We start from the raw sequence: 23,114 nt of genomic DNA on the forward strand, positions 1-23,114 counted from the left end.
AAAGAAAGAAAGAAAAAAAGTAATATTCTGAGTATACAGTGTTTGTTGTTTTAGGCAAAATATAAGATATAAAGATGGCACTTTTAAGAAACAAAGTAATCTAAGATGAATTAAGTGTGATAATAAAAACAAATAATTTTTTTTTTTTTTTTTTGTGGGGTTGTGTTTTAGGTTTACAGAAGACAACTTCGGGTGAGTTTTTGTGAAGACACAGGTACTATTAAGGAAAAATCAGCAGGCTGGTGCAAAACTCCTGTCAAACCCACCTGCTGGCTGAGCCTCAGTTTTCTTACCAAGGGAACAGGACTAGACCTTCCACAGCCATGTGGAAAGGAAAGGAGTCTGTGAATGTGAACGTGCTCTGATGATCAGAAGAAGTATTTCACGCATCTAAGAAGAGAGCAGTGACGAGGGAGAGGGACGGGTACAGGTGTGTGTTACAGGTGAGGCTGGGCACGAAGTTCCTTCCCGACGGCTCTGCCGCTGAGAGCACAGGAAGGGCTGCAGTGAGGAGCTGTCCTGAGCTGGTGCCCTGGTGGCGGCGGGGGGGTGGGGTGGGGTGGGGCTGCTGCGCCTCAACAACTTAAGACTTCTCCATGGCACCTCGGTTTTGTTATTTTGGTCCTAAAATTAACGTGAAAAGTCAACAGAAACTTGCAAAAAAACAGCAGGACTCAACTGATTTGTTCAGACAGTCAAGACCAGCATTCCAATCACGCGATCCTGATCACCTAGAAAGACCAGCCCCTCTGTAAAGGCCAGGTACTAAGCATCTCAGGCTCTGCGGGCCGTGTGGACTGAGCACACATTACTCCACTCTGGTTCATAACGACTGGCTGAAGTGTTTTTGAGGTTATGAAAACTGTAAGATGTTTCCTTTTTTTTTTTTTTTAAGATTTTATTTATTTGACAGAGAGAGACATAGCGAGAGAGGCAACACAAGAAGAGGGACTGGTAGAGGGAGAAGCAGGCTTCCCGCGGAGCAGGGAGCCTGATGCGGGGCTCGATCCCAGGACCGTGGGATCACGACCTGAGCTGAAGGCAGATGCTTAACGACTGAGCCACCCAGGCGCCCCTGTAAGATGTTTCTTACGTATCCACATTCCTAACAATGAGATATGCGACAAAAACCATGAGGCTGTAGGGGACAACCTACACTAGTGCCATGAACTTCCCAGGAACACAAGAGATGAGGCCTGTACATTAGATCTGGATGCAATATGGAGTAAGAATCAGAACTGCCTTTTAAAGTTAAGTACCCCACAGAAGAATCTGTAGCTAACAGGAGGAAAGTGAGATATACTAAAGAATATTTCAAATAAAATAAGAAACAGGATCCCCCTCCCCATAAACGTCACAGAAAACTGAAAACGGAGGAAGTATATACAAAATATTGCCAGTGTTAAGTATCTATAGAAATAACAAAAAGAGAACATTCTGGTTTTTCTAGAACTGATTAGTCCTGACCATGTTAAGGGAATCTTGCTAGTATCGACTAAGCAGCAGAAGGACCTTTCAATCCATCTCTGCCTCTTCTAAATATGATACAGATTTCATCTGAATTTACTCTCAGTTCAAGAAGCAAGATACCACATGCACTGAGGTAGTATCCTGAGTAGCATGTGGAGTGCTGGGGCCTTCGTGAACTTGGGGACAGTCAATACGCCAGGACAGACAGACTTCTGTGTTCAACAGCACTGTTCCTGTGCTGCTACCCAGTAACTGTCAATTCTTGCTGAATCTGGAAGTATTTGTCTTTATGAAATGCTTCTCACACAAAACAAAAACCAGCTTGTCCCTCCCACTCCACCTCCCCCAAATGAGAACAATCTTGAAGGCAGGGACAGTACCCATCTCGTTTGCTGTCGACCTTAAACAAAGAGTAAAAGCCCACAAATGTGTTTTTCAGCAGGAACTCTGTTATTTCTTCCTATTTATGGAAATAGTTTGTTCACTGGAGGTGAGGATGAATTCCTAACAAGCTTTTCTATAGAACAGCAGAGCTTCTACTGTGTGTTTCATAATGAGACTTTTAAACATGAAGATCAAGTATGATACGGATTTATATCAGTTACTGTACAGGAGCTAAACAAATCCATTCACAGGAACTCATTCCACAGAGGCGGGTACGATTCTGACATTTAAACAATCGCTTTATAATAAAGTTTAAGCAGCACAATCCAGCTGTTTTGGGTAAGCAGTTCTATTTTACCTTTCCTGGGATGAAGCAACAGAGATTGGAATCCACATATTTCATGAAAGTCATGTTTAACAGTGAGAGCCTTGTTTCCACAGCAGCAAGGATGTCTGCGTGACGAGCTAACGAGTGGTTTCTTCTTTCCGACTCCCTCCTAGAATAAGAAAAAAAGCAAGCATAAGAAATACTGTGAACTAAATGGTAAGCAGTGAAAATGCCTTAATGGGATTTCTAACAGTTTAACATTTACCTGTTAATTTGATACCTACAATTGGGTCATAATTTAATTGTAACCATCAATGAATCGCTATGTCCAGAAATCCCTGCCAAGGACTAGTACTAACTAATCAATTATTGTGGGGAAAAAAAAAATCAGTTTTTTCTTGTTTTTTGGCTGTATCAAGCCTAATGGCCATATGAATCAAAAAGAAAAGAGAAATGAAAGAATTACACAAGGACATGTGGACAAGGGACTGTATGTTTTTACCCATAAAATCAGCTCACTTAAAGTTTTACTTAACAAAAATTTTTTTAAAAGATTTATTTATTTTAGAGAGAGAAAGAGAGACAGAGCCACTAGTGGGGCTAGGGGCAGAGAGAGGGAGAGACGATCTCAAGCAGACTCTGCACTGAGCGGGGAGCTCGACGTGTGACTGGATCTCATGACCCTGAGATCATGACCTGAGCCGAAACCAAGAGTCAGCTGGCTTAACTGACTGAGCCACCCGGGCGCCCCTAGCTCATTTAAACTTTTAAAGTTTTATTGAGAAATAATTCACATATAAAATTCACTTTTAATGTGTATAAATAACTTCATGGTTTTTAGTACATATGGAGCTGTGCACCCACTACCACCATTTAATTTCTAAACATTTTCACGACCATGCAATGAAAGTCCGTTAACTATTATCATTCACTCCAATTCCCCAGCACTTGGCGACCACTAGCGTACTTTCTGTTTCTAGGGATCTGCCCCTTCTGGACACGGCAAGTAACTGGAGTCGTATGGTATGTGGCATTTCGTGTCCGTCTTCTTTCACAGAGCACAGCTCTCAAGGCTCATCCATGTTGGAGCGTGTCAAGAATTCCATTCTACTGCCCATTGACATTCTGTCATATACACATAGCGGTATTCTGATGATTCGATCATCAGGTGATGACTTTTGGGCTGTTTCCACTTTCTGGCTATTATGAATAATGCTGCACAGAACACTCATGTACAAGTTTTTTGTGTGGCTGTATTTCCATTTCTTTTGCTATACACCTAGGAGTGAAATTGCTGGATCATTTGGTAATTCTATGTTTAGCCTTTTGAGGAACAAAGTGTTTTCTAAAGTGGCAGAACCACTTTACAATCCCACCAGTAATTTATGATGGTTCTGATTTGCCCACATCCTTCCCAAGACGACTTCTTTACTTTGGCCATCCTAGTGGGTGTTCAGTGCTATCTCAGTGTTTTGATCTGCAATGCCCCGGGGATCACGGATGTTGAGCATCCTGTATATGCTTGCTGGCCTTCAGTTTCTCTTCTTTGGAGAAATGTCTTTGCCCACCCTTAAACCTGGTTGTGTGTCTTTTTATTGTTGAGTTCTAACAGTTCCTCACACGATCTGGACCCAGGTCCCTCACCGGATACTCGAGCTGTAACTGTTTTCTCCCCTTGTGTGTGTTGTCCCTTTGCCATCTTGATGTCATCCTTGGCGGCACAGAAGTTTACATTCCGATGAAGTCCAGTCTGCCTACTCTTTTCTTTTGTTACTTGTGCTTTTGGTGTCATAGCCAAGAAACCACTGCCTAATCCAAGTTCATGGAGGTCAGTACTGTTTCCACGTGAGGGTTTACGGTATAGCGCTGACGTTCACCTTTGATCTACATAGTCTACTTTGAGTTAATTTTTGTAGATGGAATGAGGAAGGAGCCCAACTTCATTCTTTCGCATACAGATACCCGGCTATCCCGGAATCATTTGTGGAAAGCATCATTCCTTCCCCAGTGAGTTGTCTTGGCATCCTGGTTGAAAATCAACTGACTAAATATGTAAGGATTTCTTGTCCACATTCTCCGTTCTATTCCATCAGTCTATACGTCTGCCTTTGTGTCCGCCCCACGCTGGTTTGATTACAGCAGCCTTGCAGTAAGTTTTGATATTGGAAAGTGGTAGTTCTCTACCAACTTTGTTGCTCTTTTTCACGACTGTTTTGATTATTCTGAGTCTTGTATTTCCACAGGCATTGTAGGATGGGCCTGTCGTTTTCCACAAAAACCACAGCTAGGATTTTGACAGGGATTGCACTGAATGTGCACATCAACCTGGGGAGAACTGCCGCCTTCAGAGCAAAAAGTCTTTCAATCCATGACCATGAAATGTCTTTCCATTGAAGTCTCCTTAAATTTCTTTTACCAATGTTTTGTAGTTTTCAGCAGACAAGTCTTCTTCTGTTATCGTCACTACTAAGTATCTTATTCTTCTTGATGGTACTATAAATGGGATGGTCTTTTTTTTTTTTTTTCTAAGTAAGCTCTATGCCTAACGTGGAGCTTGAACTCATGACCCCGAGATCAAGAATCACATGTTCTTGTGGCTGAGCCAGCCAGGCCCCTGCCCCCCCCCTTTGGAGTCTAGTTGACGCACAATGCTATATTAGTTTCAGGTGTGCAACGCAGCCAGCATCTCTAGCTTATGCCATGCTCACCCCAAGTGTAGCTGCCATCTGTCACCACACAATGTGATTATACTACCACGGACTATATTCCCTATGCTGTACTTTTCATCCCCATGACTTTTTCATTCCATCCCTGGAAGCCTGCATCTCCCACTCCCCTTTACCCACCCATCCCTGCATCCTGGAATTGTCTTAACCTGCTTTTGGATCATTTATTGCTAGTATATACAATTACACAACTCCTTTTTGTATATTGATCTTGCATCCTGTATCCCTATGGAGCTTATTTATGAGCTCTAACAATTAGAGGACTCCTTGTGTATGTGACCACATATATATGAGATCTTGTCATTTATGAAGAGAGAACACAAATTCTTCCTTTCCAATCTGGAAGCCTTTTATTTCATTTTCTTGCCTAACTGCCCTGGCTAGAAACTCCAGTATAATGTTGAATAGAAATGGTGAGAATGGGTGAACCATAGTCAAAATCACTTATTGTGATCTGGGTACCCTTCCCTCTAAAAAGTTGGAAACCATTTAATATGTAAACTTACCCAAATCAAAAAACAAAACTCAAAACAACAGGGGTGCCCCATGTTGGCTATAGCCATTACTTAAAAACAACAACAACAACAACAACAACAACAACCAAGAAACAAAGAAAATTCCCATTTGTAAATTATTGCCACCACTAGCCACAACATACCTTGGAAGTTGTGCTTTAACTTGTTTCTGACATAGATTGTGGTATCTCTCCACTTTTAGAAATCCCTGATTCAACATTCTCTGGCAGACCAAGTCCATTCTTTTACAAACCTACAGGGAAAAAGGAGGAGAAGAAAGAATTTTAATAGGTAAAACCCAAATAAATAACAAGACAGTTAACTTAGACTCCTGTTAGAGGGAAGCTCTGTGTCAGTACCGTTCCCCAGTCTGCTGTCTCTCTAAATCTGTACATACAGTATATGTGTATATATATGAGCTGAACCCCTCGTGCTTTATAACTCTTGCAGCATTACCTTAAGAAATTAATACTATGTGTAGGCAAGGAATACTTTCCCTTTATTTTAGGTACTGGCTGAATGTTCTGAATGTATCCCCACTACTGTGGTCAGAAAATGTAGTCCTGAAGATCAGTAAAACAACATATTCAAAAGGATTTTAACGGTTTGAATAAAGAAAATTCTCCGTTAGCTCAAAATGTGCATTCAAACTTAAGCCCAACCTCTCATAAAGTTTATATGATCTATAACCAGAATGAGAATTCTCATTTATTTCTACTAGTCAGGGTTAACTACAGAGAGTTACTCTATACTAGATACTATCATATCCTCCATAATATAAAATATTTTAACATATGTAGCAGAATCTCAACTATTTTGAATCTTTAAGGAATACTATGTTTTTATACAGTAAGAGCACAGGATCATAAGTCAGAACACCTGAATTTGTACCTAACTTGTACACATTCTTGAGCAAGTCAGCTACCTGAAAGACTGAGTCAGCCTTCTGTAAAATGTGGATAGTATCTAACTCATAGGGATATCATTAGGATTAAATGAAACAATACACGCTAAAATCACTCTGATAAACCCTAAAGTGCTCTGTAAAAATTATGTTAAATAAATGATTTAACTTAGTACTAACTGGAACACTTTGTTCCACAGGTGCTCTATTTCTGAGACATGCCAGCGTCTTTTTTATCTTAATGAAACCCAGTGCACAAAATACTTTTGTTCTTTGATCCCTGAGAATTTTGCAGTGACTCAGAGGAATCAACTTGAATGTTAGTTCTCACTGTACAGGTGTGGATGTTGAAAGTGCAAGACATTGAGAAAAATCTAGATCAAGGCCAAGGCGATTAGGCGGAGGCTGTCATATGCTTCTATCTCTCATAGCAACCCAGCACAAATGCTTGACAGATACTTGCTGAAACTGAAATGTTGATGAAACTCTTGATATGTCTGCTTTCTCCTGAGAATACACAAAAATTCTGGCAAACTGGATTGAAGCTAACGAAGGCTGTAATACTCTAGTATTAAATACTATGTACTTCCTAAATCATAGCATGCCAAATGAAAGGTATTAAGGAAAACACTTCTTTTCCAGTTGAAAATAAATAAAAACATAGCAAATTTTAAGTAATGAAACTAAGAGTAATTCCTAATAAATGATATTTTAGAATTTGGTGGGATCTATTTCTAACTAAACTAAACCAGTTGTCAACATATGCTCAATGTCTATTAAAAAATAATAACAAAACCAATACATATCAACATCAATAATTTGTAAAGTTTATTTATGCTTTATAGTAATCACTACACCCATCATGGGGTTCGAACCCACGACCCCGAAATCAAGAGTTAGAGTTGCACACTCCTCTGCCTGAGCCAGCCAGGTGCCCCAACATAAATAACTTTTAAAGGAAAAATAACTCTTCTAAAAATACTTAAGAGTTACATTTTTGCAAATCTCTTTGATATGTAGTTTTATAGAACAGAAATGGACGGCCATATCTGCTTCTGCATTCAATCTACTGAAGTATTACCTTAGAAAGTTCTAGAAAACATAATACACAAGCACACATTTCATGAGCTGTCGGTGTGCTGACATCATCACATGTCACAGGGCTCCCGGAAAGCTCCACTGTCCACTTGTAAAACGCAGAAATAACAACTTAGAACTATAATGGAAATACTTTAGATCTTACAGACTCCCTGAAAGGGTCTTGGGAACCACTCTGGGAGGCCTAGACTAAACTTGAAGAACCAGTGCCCCATTCCTAAATAAATACATTGTCACGATACGGTACTAAAAGAAAACCACTTTATGTTATTGGGGGAAGGAGGAGAGAGTCTGTATGTGATGAGGGGGAATACAGCAGGCTCAATTCTCATCTTTCACAGTAGAAAGTCAACAGATAGTATCAAAATAGTATCAGCCCAAAGACTTGAAAGCAGCAAGCACCTCTGGGGGATAAAAATTGAGGGCTATAAAAACAATTTTTTTTGTTGTTGCCAGAACTATCTGAGGTGAAGCACCTTCTAACACAGTCTGGTAGGAAACACGTCATTGTGGACTCTGCAACCTCTTTGACAATTTCTGAGACGAAATAATAGAAATAATTTTTTAGCAGCAATAAATTTACAGAGAAAAAATTAAGGTCAAATGTTACCATAATAGTTTCCCGGGTACTGTCTAAATTATTTTATTATTATACCAGCATTTTGCTGCACTGAATCTACTAACTACTAGGACGCAGACATCTTCTAATAATCCAGAAACTCGGCTCAGTGTCTGAGTACTGACCAGTACTAGTGTGGGTGATCAGCAGGTGAATAAATAAGCAGATAAGGTCAGCCAAGGAAGACTTCACATTATACAAGATTTGAGTTAGCTTCACAAAGAGGACAAGGACTGCTAAGTTAGAGGTGTGGCCTGAGAAAAGGCAGAGTCTGGAGCGAGTAAACCATTGCCAAGCAAACTACTTCTGAGGGTAGATCAGATGTGCAGGCAAATCTGAGCAGAATAAAATCTCCCATATTTTGAGCAGGGAAATCAGATGGTAATGAGAAATGACTTTAAAAAGACCACCCATTTTTTGAAAGATCTCGTATGGGGATAGTTGGTTATTTTCTGTAAGAAACTATATTAGGACTAAAGATCTGGTTCCAGAAATTTCACATGGGGATAGCTGAAATCAATGTAGATGAACCCCCAAATGAACAAGTATAACATAAGAAAATAAAGGCTTACAGAGTCTCAACTGACATTATCATTAAAAGCTGGTAAAAAGAGAAAACAGAAGGTCACAAAGGCAGACAAATGAGACTAGCACCACAAAAGCTGAAGTCAAAAATATTTTAAGCATTAATCAATATCGTAAGAAAAGAGCAGCACTTAATTTGGTATTCTTTCTTTCCTGGATGTCTAGTAAGCATTGACCAATAGCACAAAAACAAAGATACAATAGATCACATATCTTTGTTTAGAATTCAGAAAGAAGCAAAGTGACCCTTGAAAACAGAAGTAGTTGACCCCTGAACAGCACAAATTTGAACTGCACCGGTCCACTTATAACGTGGATTTTTTTTTTTATAAACACAGTCCAATTCTGTAAACGTATCTTCTCTTCTTATGATTCTCTTTTCTCCAGCTTCCCTTTATTTTAAGAACACAGCTTTTTTAACATATAGAACATACAAAATATGTTAGTCGACTATTTACATTATTGATAATGCTCTCGTCAATAGTAGGGTGTTAGTAGTTGAGTTTTTAGGGAGTCAGAAGTTGTATGTGGATTTTCAAATGCATAGGGGTTGGCGCTCCTAACCCCTGCGTTGTTCAAAGGTCAACTGTTGGGACGCCTAGGTGATTCAGTCAGTTAAGCGTCTGCCTTCGGCCCAGGTCATGATCCCGGGGTCCTGGGATCGAGTCCCGTGTCAGGCTCCCTCAAGAAGCCTCCTTCTCCCTCTGCTGCTCCCCCTGCTTGTGCTTTCTCTCGCTCTGACAAATAAATAAAATCTTTAAAAAACAAAACAGAAAACAAAGGTCAACTGTACCCTAATTTTCCCTATGGTAGGCAGTTTAATGATAGCTGCTGATGATGTATGCTAACTTGCAATGCAAAATTATCTCATTTAAAATGTAGCTTTAGGGACGCCTGGGTGGCTCAGTCATTAAGCATCTGCCTTCGGCTCAGGTCATGACCCCAGGGTCCTGGGACCGAGCCCCGCATCGGGCTCCCTCCTCAGAGGGAAGCCTGCTTCTCCCTCTCCCACTCCCCTTGCTTGTGTTCCCTCTCTCGCTGTCTCTCCTTCTGTCAAATAAGTAAATAAAATCTTTAAAAAAAATACAATGTAGCTTTATATCTATGGGTATTTTAAGAATTTCCCAAAGCTGACGGGAAGAAATTTTAGTTTCCTGGTTATTAAAATACAACAAAAATCCTAGCAATTTGGTCATTCACCCACGACAGTAAAATAAAATTCTGGAGTCTAATATACAATGATGATGACTATGTCAAAAACTACCATTGCATTCAGAGATCAGCAAAAATAGACACTTACCAACATACCAGGGAGCTCATGGAATATGTCGGTCTGCAGCAGAGACATTTAGTTTGGGTCCTCTGTTACTGCCACTCTAGTTAGGACATGTGGTTTTCTTTGTTAATTACTTGAAGAGTTAAAATGCCATGTTTATCCTTTTCCATCGCTTTCTAACATAAGTAGTAATGAAAAGTTTTCTTTGCTTTACTTAGGAATCTTTTTTGATTTCTTGTGCCCCTATGGTCCTTCTTAACAACGCAAGACACATATGCCATAAATTTGTGAAACCTGCAATTTTCCTGTGAAACCTAATCTTAGTATCAAATCTCAGTTGATTCTAAGATGCACATTTTTTTCATATTTTAACATTTGACATCGGAATGGTCTTACAATTATAACTGGCACCATTTCTTTTTCAGATGGCTTAGATGCTGTGAAATATAAAAGGGTGGACTTCTTTGATTTTGTTTAATTCAATAAAAGCTCTTCTGGGAAAAAAAAAGCACTGCTAGAATAATACACATATAAGTTGATCAAGATACATTCTGATTTCAAAAATGTTAAAACATGAAATTATATCTTAGAATTGAGGAAATACTGTAATGGAACCAGATTTTTCATGTACTTATTTAGTGCTCTACAGTTCTCAAATGAATACTTGATGCTTTTCTCCAATTAATCTGGAAGTTATTATTAACGATTAGGCTGCTTATCAATAACCCCCAAACTGGAAGGAACTTAAGACACCGGAACCTTTCTTTCTTTTTACAGAGAGAGAACATGGAGACCTTAAGAAATTATGTAATTTGTACAAAGTCAATCAAACTACTTAGTGGCAAAAGTGAAATTAAGAATTTAGGCTTCTAATTAGTATCTTTTTAGATTTAGTGATCTGCAGCTCTACAGAGTGAAACACTTATCCTAACTATTCTCAACTGGTCACAGTCTTGACTAATACCCACTGCTACAGACACTGCTGGCGTGAGTCTCAAGTAGGACTTCTTGAGGCAATACGAGATCTTAAGGACATTAGTGGGTATTCTCACCACACTGCTAAAGTTTAGAGAAATGGCGCTAGACCAAAATCTTTCTACAATTCTTTCTTTTTTTTTTTTTTTAAAGATTTTATTTATTTATTTGAGACAGAGAGAATGAGAGAGAGAGAGCACATGAGAGGGGGGAGGGTCAGAGGGAGAAGCAGGCTCCCTGCCGAGCAGGGAGCCCGATGCGGGACCCGATCCAGGGACTCCAGGATCATGACCTGAGCCGAAGGCAGTCGCTTAACCAACTGAGCCACCCAGGCGCCCTTTCTACAATTCTTTCAAAGTTCAAAAACCAGAAGTCAATCATGAGGAAACAATGAGACAAATCTGCATTGTAGAACATTTTATAAGCCATCTGCCCTGATTCTTCAAAAAGCCAACTACATTAAAGAATGAAAAAAGTAGGGAGAATGTTCTGGATTAAAGAGACAATGTTTTACTAGGTTCAAAAGCCTTATCCCCCACCAAAAAAAAGCTATAAAGACATTTTGCGGATAACTGAGAAATTAGAATATAAAATGTAATGTTAAATCCCTGGGAAGTGATAATACTGTGATTACATAAAGGATAAAATGTCATTATATTTGCATTTTACTTTCAAATGGCTTAATGAAATAATCTGTGTGTGAAATAATCTGTGTGGAGGACATACAACACACACATTTAGCGAGGGAAAGAATGAGCACACAAGTGAAAGAGATAGAGCAGATGTGGCAAAAAGTTAATGATGGGTGATAGAATCACTTAAAAAATTCTGTCTACACGGTGTGGATTGTCTAATACGTAATACCATATACAGAGAGACACAGAGTTAATTATCTGCAGGTAGAATTACAACAAATTTTAAGACTCTGGACTACAGGAAACAAACAGGGTTGCTGGAGGGGAGTTGGGTGGGGGGATGGGGTAACTGGGTGATGGGCATTAAGGAGGGCACTTGATGTAATGAGCACTGAGTGTTATATGCAAACTGATGAATCACTAAATTCTACCCCTGAAACCAATAATACAGTGTATGTTAGCTAAATTGAATTTAAACAAAAAATTAAAAAAAAAAAATTACAACAAATTTTAAATTCTCTGGGTATCCCCCCTAGATGTTCACTTGGAAAGAAATATAAATTTATTTTATTTTTAAAGATTTTTATTTATTTGAGAGCGAGAGTAAGAGAGATCACAGAGGGAGAGGGAGAAGCAGACTCGCCACTAAGCGGCAAGCCCAATGCAGGGCTTGATCCCAGGACCCCGAGATCATGACTTGAGCTGAAGGCAGACGCTTAACTGACTCAGCCCCCAGGCGCCCCTAAAAATGTATTTAAATATTAGCCTAAGCAAAACAATTAGGAAGAAAAGCCTGTTCCCAGGATTTCTATAATACCGCCTAGAAGCCAAATAGAACAGCTTTTCTGATGATTCTGGTTTTGATGATCTGTACCATCATTCTCCTCATTAATATGGGAACGGAGTGTTGCTTACAATGCAGCCTGACGCACTAATGCAAATGGCGACTCTTACTAATCACATACGAGCCACATCACCTTATCAATTTTCATCCTTATTACGAGGATTTTCTAGTCACCCAAGCTTCTTAAAATGGTCTTAAATTTAAAAAATTCTACTCTCCTCTGTTGGAGGTAAATATGAAGCAGCGCATTTTTTAGCACTACCATAGTGTATACAGAAAACACATTTATTTCACAATTACATTTATTTTCTATCCTTTACTTGGAGTAGCGCAGTTTTTGTTTTGTTTTGTTTTTTAAAGATTTTATTTATTTATTTGACAGAGAGAGAGACAGCAAGAGAGGGAACACAAGCAGGGGGAGTGGGAGAGGGAGAAGCAGGCTTCCCGCGGAGCAGGGAGCCCGATGTGGGGCTCGATCCCAGGACCCTGGGATCATGACCTGAGCCAAAGGCAGACGCTTAACAACTGAGCCACCCAGGTGTCCCTAGTGCAGTGTTTTTAAGAACTACTTCATTAATTCAACAAACACTGAGTACTCATATTGAATCACAGACTACAGAAGGCCATCGGGATTCCTGATGAAAGGGTACGAGGAGCCTAAATTCAGTGCCCAACCGGCCCCTCCAAAGACAATTCCAATAGAATCTGTAAGTACAACCATGTTGCATTGGGAACTCAGAAGTACTACCCAGTGAGGTTCAGAAAAGAGGCACAGAGGCTGTACTGAGGTACTGACACTTAAGGTGTATCCTGAAGGAACAGATACTCTCTAGGAGAGGGGATGAAGGAGAGGCTGCAGGCAGAAGCAGCACCTGCTGCGAGAGGCCTAGCATGTTTGGGAAACTCAACAGCTTGATGATGCCTGTTTCAATTGAGCTTAAGTCCAAGACGCTAGAAGTAGGTGGTCGGGAGAAACCTCGATCAAGGGTTATCTCTGGCTCCTAAACATCGCGAGACTGGATCCTACACATAGGCCATCCTTGGAAGCTAGGACCTTCTCCCATACCGTCTGAATCTGCCCTGCTCTGCTGACCAGGTTGTTCAGGTGCCTCTGGTCTGTTAGGAAATGATGATGATGTTAAGAGGTGGAAGTTGTTTCTCAACATTCTTACTTGCTGCCCCCAGCAAAAGGTGTCAACCCCGTAGGTTCTCAAAACAGTTTCTTAAATCTGGCCAGTCTGAGAAATAAAAAAAGGTGGGAAAGGGGGGGGGAGTCTGAGCACTAATCTAGGACATCTGACACTTCAGACAATCACCTCATAGCTCTAATTAGTCACCCTGTTCCAGTCACTTCACTACATTGTACGTCATTTCTTTTTTGCTGGGAATGTTCTCTCACCTTTACTAAGGATAAATTGGATAAAAAACTCACTATCTTGAGGAAGCCTCTGATTAAGTGCTCCCGATTAACCTCAACGGTCTTGTATTTCTTATCTTTGCATTTGTTATTCTGGTGCTTTCTAAGTGTGCTCAAGGAAGGTGTGTCCATTCCGTCTTCATGACACTCTGGGCAGGGTTACTGGTTGAACCCCTTCACTTTAGGACTAGAATCTGCAGGAAAAATGAATTGTCCCCTAAATATTATAATCTCCAACCTGTACTTAAGTATCTGTTAATAAAAATAACCCAATGATGAAATGGTGGGGAAAAACCACAAATCATCAATGCATAGAATATATTCTCCATAACACTGCCACAAAGAGCCATGGTTTGCAAAGTGTGGTCTAGGGACCCCTGGGATTCCCAAGATCCTTTTGAGAGTCTGTGAGGCCAAACTATCTTCATAATACTAAGACATTATTTGCCATTTTTACTCTTTCTTCCATAACATACAGTGGACTCTTCCAGTGGCCACATGACACATGATAACATTATTTTTCTGACCACTAACGAAGTATGTACTGTCTCTTCCTGTGTCTTCTAGAATTTTCTAAGGTAAGCTCTTAGGGTCCTCAATAACTTTTAAGAGTATAAAGATGTCCCGAGGTAAAAAAAAAATTTGAGAACTACTGGCATAGAGCAAGAGATAATAAGGAAAAGCGCTTGCCTATTTAAAAAAAAAAGAGTAATGGTTTCTCATTTTCCTTCATATTTCCTACCAATCAACCTTCTCTATAAAATTTTCTAACCTATTTGAACAAAAGATGGAAAAGGAACTATAAATGGGTAACAGATTTAACTAGCTAGAGTGCTCTAGAGAAATAGCTCGGGATGAAAGTATGTATGTATTTTGTTACCTACCAGAAAATTTAATTCTAGATAATGAGCAAGACTTCTGAATTTAACCTTCAGTCATATTTATGTCCTGAACCACTAACAGGATTCCATTAAATTTACAGGAGCTCCCCACTCAAATCATACAGGAAAAAATTTGATGGGATCCCTCTGAAACAGCTTTTAAAAAAGCCTTCCATACTCATTTTTCAGTGAGTGAGAACACTATGCTCACAAGTCAAAATCAAAGGCTCAAACTTGGCTTAGATACACTCCCGAACTGGGGGTAGGACCTCACTTCTTAACCTTTGCCACTTGTTTCAAAAATTCTCACCCCATCAAGAGGGCCTAGGTGACAGTCTAACGCTGCATCAGCACAAATTTGTCTCACTTACTGAAAAAACAACTCAAAGTACAAGTTTTGTCACTTCAAAAGGTGTGTTCCACCAAATAATTTTAAATACATTGGAAGAGTTAAATATTTAAAGAGCTATTTCTGTGTAACCAGGATCTCTAGGCTCTGGGTACATTTTTGGAGCAATAGTCAATGGCAGGAAAAACGAACAAACAAACCAACAATTCAATAAGGCATTTGGACAATCCCTTGGTAAGAACTGGACTGGAGAGTCGAATTTCAGTTATTCATGGCAACAGGAAGCAAAGACTATCACCAACTAAACTGCACAAAGAACTGAAAAATGTTATTTTAGCAGTTTCAACCGAGAGAAAATCTTTTAAAGAAAATACAGAGTAATGAGTACATGGCTTGTGTGCCTGTCCTCTAATTTAGGTGCTAACCACAGTTACAACTGAGGTCCTAATAAGGCAAGTAAAGTGGGAAGAAAGAAAAAATCCAAACATCCAAACAATACATAAACTAGTTCATCAACCACTGAGCAGTTGACATTTAGCTTTATGGAAACTAATTCTATTCTTAATTAGTATCATTCTCGTCAAAGCATATCCAGCCTTAATTCCACTAAAGAAAAAAAAAATACTTAAAATGAAAGGAGCTATGTAATGTGTACTCCAGATAGCAACATACATACTAAAGTTCCTTGATTTTTTGGCAAATAGCCCATTAGGTGTAAGTAAAGCACATACCAGGCACTGTTTCTACCCTGCCAATTTCATTAAAAGACCACAATTAAATTAATGCTGACATCTAGTGGCAAGAAAGAACATCTTCTTTTATAATGCTGCCTGAATTGAATTGTACCTTACAACACAGAGCCAATCAATCTGAAACCAAAGACACTTCCAAATGCCCACAAAAGATTAACCACTTAATCTAAGAATTATCTATTAACCTTAAGTAAACAAAAGAATAACAAAACAGTTCCCCATTACTAAACCAGAGGGAAAAGACCCATCTTTGAGACATAAAATTGACGGCAGAATCTTTTGGGGGGCAGGGGGGAAGAGGGTGGTGGTGCAGGGGATGGTAAGGAGCTCCTTATGAAAAATCTTTGTTTCAAACTACAAATCTGTACCCTTAAAAAGCTAGAATAGAGGACTGCTTTAAAATTAAGAATGCAACTGAATATTTCACTTGAAAGAGATGTCATTTATTAATAAACTGTGGCATGTCCTAAGAAGCTAGTTTTCCCCCTCAAAAAATGTTTTTAATTTTTAAAAAAAGTACACAACTGACGAACAAAAAACCAGTTTTCCCCAACACTTACAAACCAAAACTGTGACTATTCCAAGCTTTACAAAGCCACTGTCTGGCTGAGAGGCTCAATTCAATCAAATGTTATGCCCAACTATGTAGAGCATGAATCTTGATCAAACACCATCCTTTATAAAAATCGGAAGGAATATTTAAGATTCTATACGGAATTCTAGGATGACATGTTTGGGGAATTCAGGGACAATCAATTTTGAAATATGACTTTTCAACTGAGGAATCTTCCATTCTGCAGGCTGGCGTGGTAGACCTGCTGGGCTGACTAGGAAAAAAAACCTGGTCATCAGTTTGAATCAAATTAATAAACTTTCTTTAAAAAGTATGATCTCCTTTCCAAACGTAATTAGAATCAAATTTAAACCGGAGGTGTAAACCTAAAATGTGGCACATGAACGAGAAAATGCTGTCCACACTACATTCAGAAATATGTCTTTGTCCTCTTATAAACAATTCCAAACACAGATTTAGCCCCTACACACAGTCGGCTTGCAATCACTTCAAAATGTCCACCTCCTTCAATTTCCTTCCCACTTAAAGATAAATCCCCCCACAGGAAGCAAAAGATCTTACTGAACTAAGACATTCATCAAACCTTCAGTCCACGCTGTGGAGCGAGGTAAATGCCTCCTTTCTGTAAATCACTGAACTACTGTGATTTGAAGCTGGCGGGTGGGCGTTAAGTCACTAGTTAGAAAATGAACTGCAAGAGAACCAACCCTGTCCAGGGGCGAGGTGCTCCCCGAGGGTGGGAAGTGTCGGGGCGAGGCCGAGCCGGACGCGCTCTCGGTGGGCTCTACTTTACTGGTCACCTGGGGAGCTGGGGCCACCAAATGGCGTTCACTCCCCTCGGAGCCCCCACCGGGTTTGGGGAGGCCTCCCCGACCCTACTTCATCTTCTCCAACCGGGAAACCTGGGTCGGGGGTTGGGGGAGAAGGCGGGGGGACACAGTGCGTGATTCCTGCGGACCGACCAAACCTGGCTGGGCCCGGCCAGGGGCTGGACGCTGGTGCACAAAAGGCGGCGGCCGGAGCCTTGGGGCCGGCGCTCAGGCCGGGCGGCGCTGGGACGCCCAATTCCCGCCGCCGCCCCGCTTCCGGGCCGGGGCAGCGAGACCCTAGCCCCGCGGCAGGAAGGGGGGACGACCCCGCCGCCCGGCACCGGGACTCCGCGTCCTGGAGCCGGCTGCGGCTCCCTCCCCGGGGGACGCGCTCCCCTCTCCGCCCCTCCCCAGACCTCGGCCGGCGGAGGGGGCGGCGGGGGTCCCGCGGGGGCCTCACCAGGCGGAGCTGGCTAATTTCGTCGTAGGACATAAAGCTGAGGATGTTCTCGATGGCTACGATGGGCAGCGCCACCAGCGTGTTGTTTTGAGGCAGCTGGTCGGGAGCCAGCGCCGGGGCTGGGGGCGCCTGGGAGCCCGGCTGCGGGGCCGGGGGCGGGGGCGGGGGGGGGCAGTCGCTGGGCAGAGCCGATGGCCGAAGAGGGGCCGCCGTCGCTGTGGCCGCCGCCTCCTTCCTCAGCCATCCGCTCCTCCGACGCCGCCGCCATCTTGGGGGTTTGATTCCTTCCCCCCACTGCAAGGGGACCAGGGGCGCTTCCGATGCGTCACTTCCGCCTTGGGACGCGGGGGCGGGGCCTCGGAGGGGCGGAGCCTGCGCGGTGGCCGGCGGCCCCCGGCGCTTGACGTGCTGGTGAGGCCCGGCGGTGTCCATCCCGGGGAGGCGACCTTTGGAGGCCCTCTGACCCGAGGCCGGCAGGGACCGGAGGGCGAGGGAACCCTGTCCATTAGAGTGCTGTCCGCCGGCGCGGTTTTCTTGGCGCTCCTCCTGACGCGGGGCGGGGAGAATAGTGTTGCCTGGCGAGTATAGACGCGACGTGTGTTAGAGCGTCGTCGTTTGTGGAGAACCAGGTAATGGTACCTGTACGCGAATGACGAGAGTGAAGTACTGATTAAAGCTACCGTGTGCAGGAACCTTGAAAACTTCGTGCTAAATGAGAGAAGCCAGACCCAAGGACAACATTCGTCTGGGGATGTGTGCTGCCGCCAAGTCCGCGGAAGGCGGAGGGCCCAGGGGCGGGCTTCGCGGGGCGGGGGCACGGAGGGAGGGAGAGGCGTCCGGCTGCGGGGCGGGGGCCCTGCTGCGGGGCGGGGGCCCTGCTGCGGGGCGGGGGCCCTGCTGCGGGGCGGGGGCCCTGCTGCGGGGCGGGGGCCCTGCTGCGGGGCGGGGGTGAAGTGGGGGGGCGGGGGAGCGGGGCGGGGCGGCGGGGGGACGTGCAGAGAGGAGGGAGACGCATCCCGCCAGGATGCTTCAGGGTTGAAGAGCGTGGGTGTACAACCTTGCGAGTACACGAAAACCAGTATGTTAAAGTGGTTGTTCCACTGTGTGAATTGTATCTCAAAAACATTGATTTAGGCAAGAGTCATCAAAAAATGCTAAAAGGAGAAAGTAGGTCGTCTCAAAATAACTCCCCACAAGTTACATGTTAATTACAAAGATAAATAAGTTTGCAATAGAGAAATTTGGTGGACAACTACCATAATCATATCATTAACACTAACATCAGGCGTTTTGAGAGGAATGGACATCGTGTACGTCCTGATATGATATCCTCAAAAGAACGTGACGCAAGATAGTATTGCTGAAAAAAAAAAAATAAAAGCATAACCTTTATTTGAGGTAGGCAAATCTGGTTAATTGTTCCATGCTCTTCAAAAACGTTATTGTCATTTTGTGCCAGATTAAGAGAGACTAACGAGGTAAGATAACTACATTCATGGGTGATTTTGAATTGGATCCTGGATTAGGAAAAACAGCTAAAAAGAACATTATTATGACAATTGGCAAAATTTGAATATGGATTATATATTAGATAATGTAATCATTACATTTTTTGATTTGGATAATTTTATTGTGCTCTTAAGAGAATGCCCTTGTTCTTAGGAAATACACGTTGAAGTATTTAGAGGTAAAGGGGCATATCTCAATTTGATCTCAAATGGTTCAATAGATAGAGAATGAGATTAATAAAACAAATATAAATGTTAATAAGTGGTGAATCTGGATGAAGAGTATACAAGAGTTCCTTGTACTTTTTGCAATTATTTCAAAATAAAAACTTTTTAAAGGTTGTGTTTGTGAAAATCAGTAAAGGATGCAGAAGGGGAGGTTGGAAGGGGGAGCCGCATCACTCAAGGTCAACTACAGATCCAACAGAAGAACTCTCCCCAGGGAAGAATCCCGAATTACAGGCCCCCACAGGGAAAGATGGGCACTGCATCTCCTACAGGAAGTGAGCACCCCAGGAGCGCGGCCGGTGACAAACCACCGTCACCCCGAACTCCTGTTTTTCTCCAGTGGACTTTGCTTCAAAGCAACCCTCCCAACATCCTCCTTCTTGACCATAAAACCACATTCCTCTCCTTCATATGTTGGACTTGCCTGTGGTCTTGTCATAGCTTGCGTGTCGCAAACTGCAATTCTCTGCTGTTCCCAAATCCCCTTTCGCAGGGAAAGTAACTGACTTATTTTTAAGGTTAATGCTTAATATTTCTATATTTTTGTATTCTCATAATATTCTATAACAAAGGTAAGGGTGCACAGATGACTAAATTTTGAAGCTTTGTCTTCTTAGTCCTGGGTCTTAATCTCAGTCTCCAGTGTGTCCCTTCTTTTGCAGCTCTGGTTTGGAATCTAAGGGTTACAAAGTAGATGCAGAAACTGCAGGAGAAGCTAAGCGTGAGTAAGGGCTATGGGCAAGGGTGCAAGTAACACGAGATTACTGGGGGTGGGGTTCGCTGGTCACAATGGGCACACTTTCGGGTGACGGGCAGTAAGGAGGGCACGGGATATAGTGAGCACTGGGTGTTATATACAACTGCTGAATCACTAAATTCTAATCCTGAAACAAATAATACACTATATGTTAACTAATTGAATTTAAATAAAAAATTAAAAAAAAAAATTGGCACACTTCCCCATTCACAGCCTCTTAAACAACTGGTCACTTCACCTATCTTGTTGCAATTGTGAGACACTTTGAAGTTTTTCTTTCGTTTTTCTGCCCCCCCATGTTTAGCATTCCATAAATGCTTTATGCCTAAATGTTTCTGATATACTTGCAAATTTATGAAATGTTGTTTCATCGCCTCTAATACATTGTAAGTTCACTTTTTTACTTAGGGTATTGTTCTCTATAAAACCTATTACAGTTTGGTCTGAAATGAAACCTCATTTTATTCAAGTTTGCTGCTTTTTTTTTTTTTAAGATTTATTTATTTGAGAGAGTGTGCCTGCATGCAAGCTGGGGGTAGGGTGGGGCAGAGGGAGAGAATCTTCAAGCAGACTCCCCACTGAGCATGGAGCCCCTAACAGGGCTTGATCCCACCACCTTGAGATCACGATCTGAGCCAAAACTGAGTCCTACGCTTAACCAACTGAGCCACCCAGGCACCCCCAAGTTTAATACTTTCTTAATAGGCGGGTTGAAATCGGACTTCTATAAGTGGAACTATGCTTTAATTACATTATGGCAACTCTCATAAAGGAAACTTAGAAAATCCTTTAAAAAGTGAATCATCCCTAACTTAATTTGTTCTGTAAATCCACTAGTTACATCCAGTTTTGTTTTGCTTGAAATGGGTTTGTGAAAAGCCTTCCTACTCCTTTATCTCTCCATCTGTGGTGGTCAACTAGTTAACCTAGGGTCCACTGACCACGGATCTTCACAACAGAATACAACTTTGGAAACAATTTAAGCCACTTCCTGCCAGTAAGCTCATTCAAACTATACTCTGTTTATGGATATTGGATCTGGTGCCCTTATATTCCCTATACATTTTTTTTAATAGAGAAAATTTCAAAACACATGGTTTCTTCATTTCAATTATTGAAATCAAAGCTTGCTTTGAAGATGCTTTCCAATCAAAACAAATACTTGTAACTAAAACAAATATTTGAACTTCCTGGAGTTCTGGGTTCTAAATGAGGCTTTACGCCAGTCGAGTACTATAGGACCTTTGCAAGATGGTGATCTCTGGTATAGGATGGAAGTATGCATCTCAAGATCTGTGTGTTTCTTGTTTCATGTTTACATGGAAGAATAGCGTTACCTTCCTTCTTTTATCTCACACATATGAAGATGAACTGATAGAGCAAATGGGTGGAGTTTTGAATTCCTCTAAGTCAATTTACTACAATGCAGACACTGTCCATTATGTACATTATTTTGGTCCCCCTTATCCAACAGCCTTCCTGCTCAGGATGTGTTGGCTTGGGTGCAGTCGGGTGTGGGGAAGGGTGACCTGTGCTATGGCACCTCCACCGGAAAAAGGACTTTATATATGAAAAAGAGGAAACCCAAACCAGACATTGGTTTTCCTATTTGTTAGCAGGTTTACAACATAGAGCTCATAGACTAAAAAGAGGTTTGTGGGCACCTGGGTGGCTCAGTTGGTGAAGCGTCTGCCTTCAGCTCAGGTCATGATCTCCGGGTCCTGGGATCAAGTCCCATGTTGGGCTCCCTGCTCCGCAGGGACCCTGCTTCTCCCTCTCCCTCTGCCCCTCCTCCCTGCTTGTGCTCTCTCTCTCAAATAAATCAATCTTTTAAAAAGAGATTTGAGAGTTTCTACAGATTGTAATTAGCTATGTTTTTAATTCTAGTAAAAAAAACAACAAAATTTATCATCTTAAAAAAAAAACAACTATTTACCATCTTAGCCATTTCTAAGTGTTAAGCTCAGTAGTGTTAAGTATATTCACACTGTTGTGCGACCAATTCCAGAAGTCTTTCATCTTGCAAAACTGAAATTCTACACCCATTAAACAACTCCCCCTTCCCTGCTGCCCCCCACCGTTGGCAGCCACATTTCCACTTTCTGTTGCTACAAATTCAACTACTCTAGATACCTCATCTTAATCAACTAATATTTGTTTTTTGTGTGACTGGTTTATTTCGCTGAGCATAATGTCCTCAAAGTTCATCCGTGTTGTAGTGTGTGTCAGAGTCTCCTTCCTTTTAAGGGCTGTATAATATAATATTCATTTGGAGCCATACACAGCAGTGGGATTCCTGGATCATATGGTAGTTCTATTTTTAATTTTTTGAGGCACTGCCATACTGTTTCCCTCAGCAGCTACACTATTTTAGTTTTATATTCCCATCAACGGTGTGTGGGGGTTCCAGTTTCTGTCCATCCTTGCCAACACTTGTAATTTTCTGGTTTTTGGATAGTTGCCTGTGGTTGTTAATGTGAAAATGTTGGGGTTCAGAGCGAACGGTCAAGAAGGAATTCTTGAGACGTCTTCAGTGCAGAAAGGTGGTTTTATTAAAGCTTGGGGACAGGACCCATGGACAGAAAGAGCTGCTCTGCGGTTGTGAGGAGTGACTGATTCTATACTTTCAAGTTGGGAGGGGGTTAGGGAGAGTGTAAGTCTCTATGGAATTTGGAAGCAAGGCTTCCAGGACCTTGTGGGGCTGTTGTTAGGAAAAGGCCATTTTTTACTGTCTAGTAAAACCTGAGTCATGAAACCCTTCAGATGTATATCGGTGGGTCATATGCTTGGGAGATGATTGCCAATGTGTATCTTGTGGGGCAGAGATAAAGGAAGTCTCCAAAGGAATTTTTTTTTTTTTTTTTAATGAGAGACAGCACGAGAGGGAAGAGGGTCAGAGGGAGAAGCAGACCCCCCGCTGAGCAGGGAACCTGATGTGGGACTCAATCCCGGGACTCCAGGATCATGACCTGAGCCGAAGGCAGTCGCTTAACCAACTGAGCCACCCAGGCGCCCTCCAA

At 41.8% G+C, this 23,114-nt stretch overlaps 1 protein-coding gene across 1 annotated transcript in view; it reads right to left on the reverse strand.

Annotated features, from left to right (window-relative positions):
- Positions 1 to 17,869, reverse strand: part of FBXO28 (F-box protein 28) — a 29,505-nt gene extending 11,636 nt beyond the window's left edge. Inside the window, 4 exon segments of the mRNA XM_032393938.1 lie at positions 2,213 to 2,351; positions 5,567 to 5,676; positions 17,602 to 17,772; positions 17,774 to 17,869. Coding sequence (XP_032249829.1) covers positions 2,213 to 2,351; positions 5,567 to 5,676; positions 17,602 to 17,772; positions 17,774 to 17,869 — 516 coding nt within the window.
- Positions 17,870 to 23,114: the final 5,245 nt, after the last annotated feature.

Source organism: Phoca vitulina, unplaced genomic scaffold, assembly GCF_004348235.1.
Source record: "Phoca vitulina isolate PV1807 unplaced genomic scaffold, GSC_HSeal_1.0 scaffold78, whole genome shotgun sequence".
Lineage (NCBI taxonomy): Eukaryota > Metazoa > Chordata > Mammalia > Carnivora > Phocidae > Phoca > Phoca vitulina.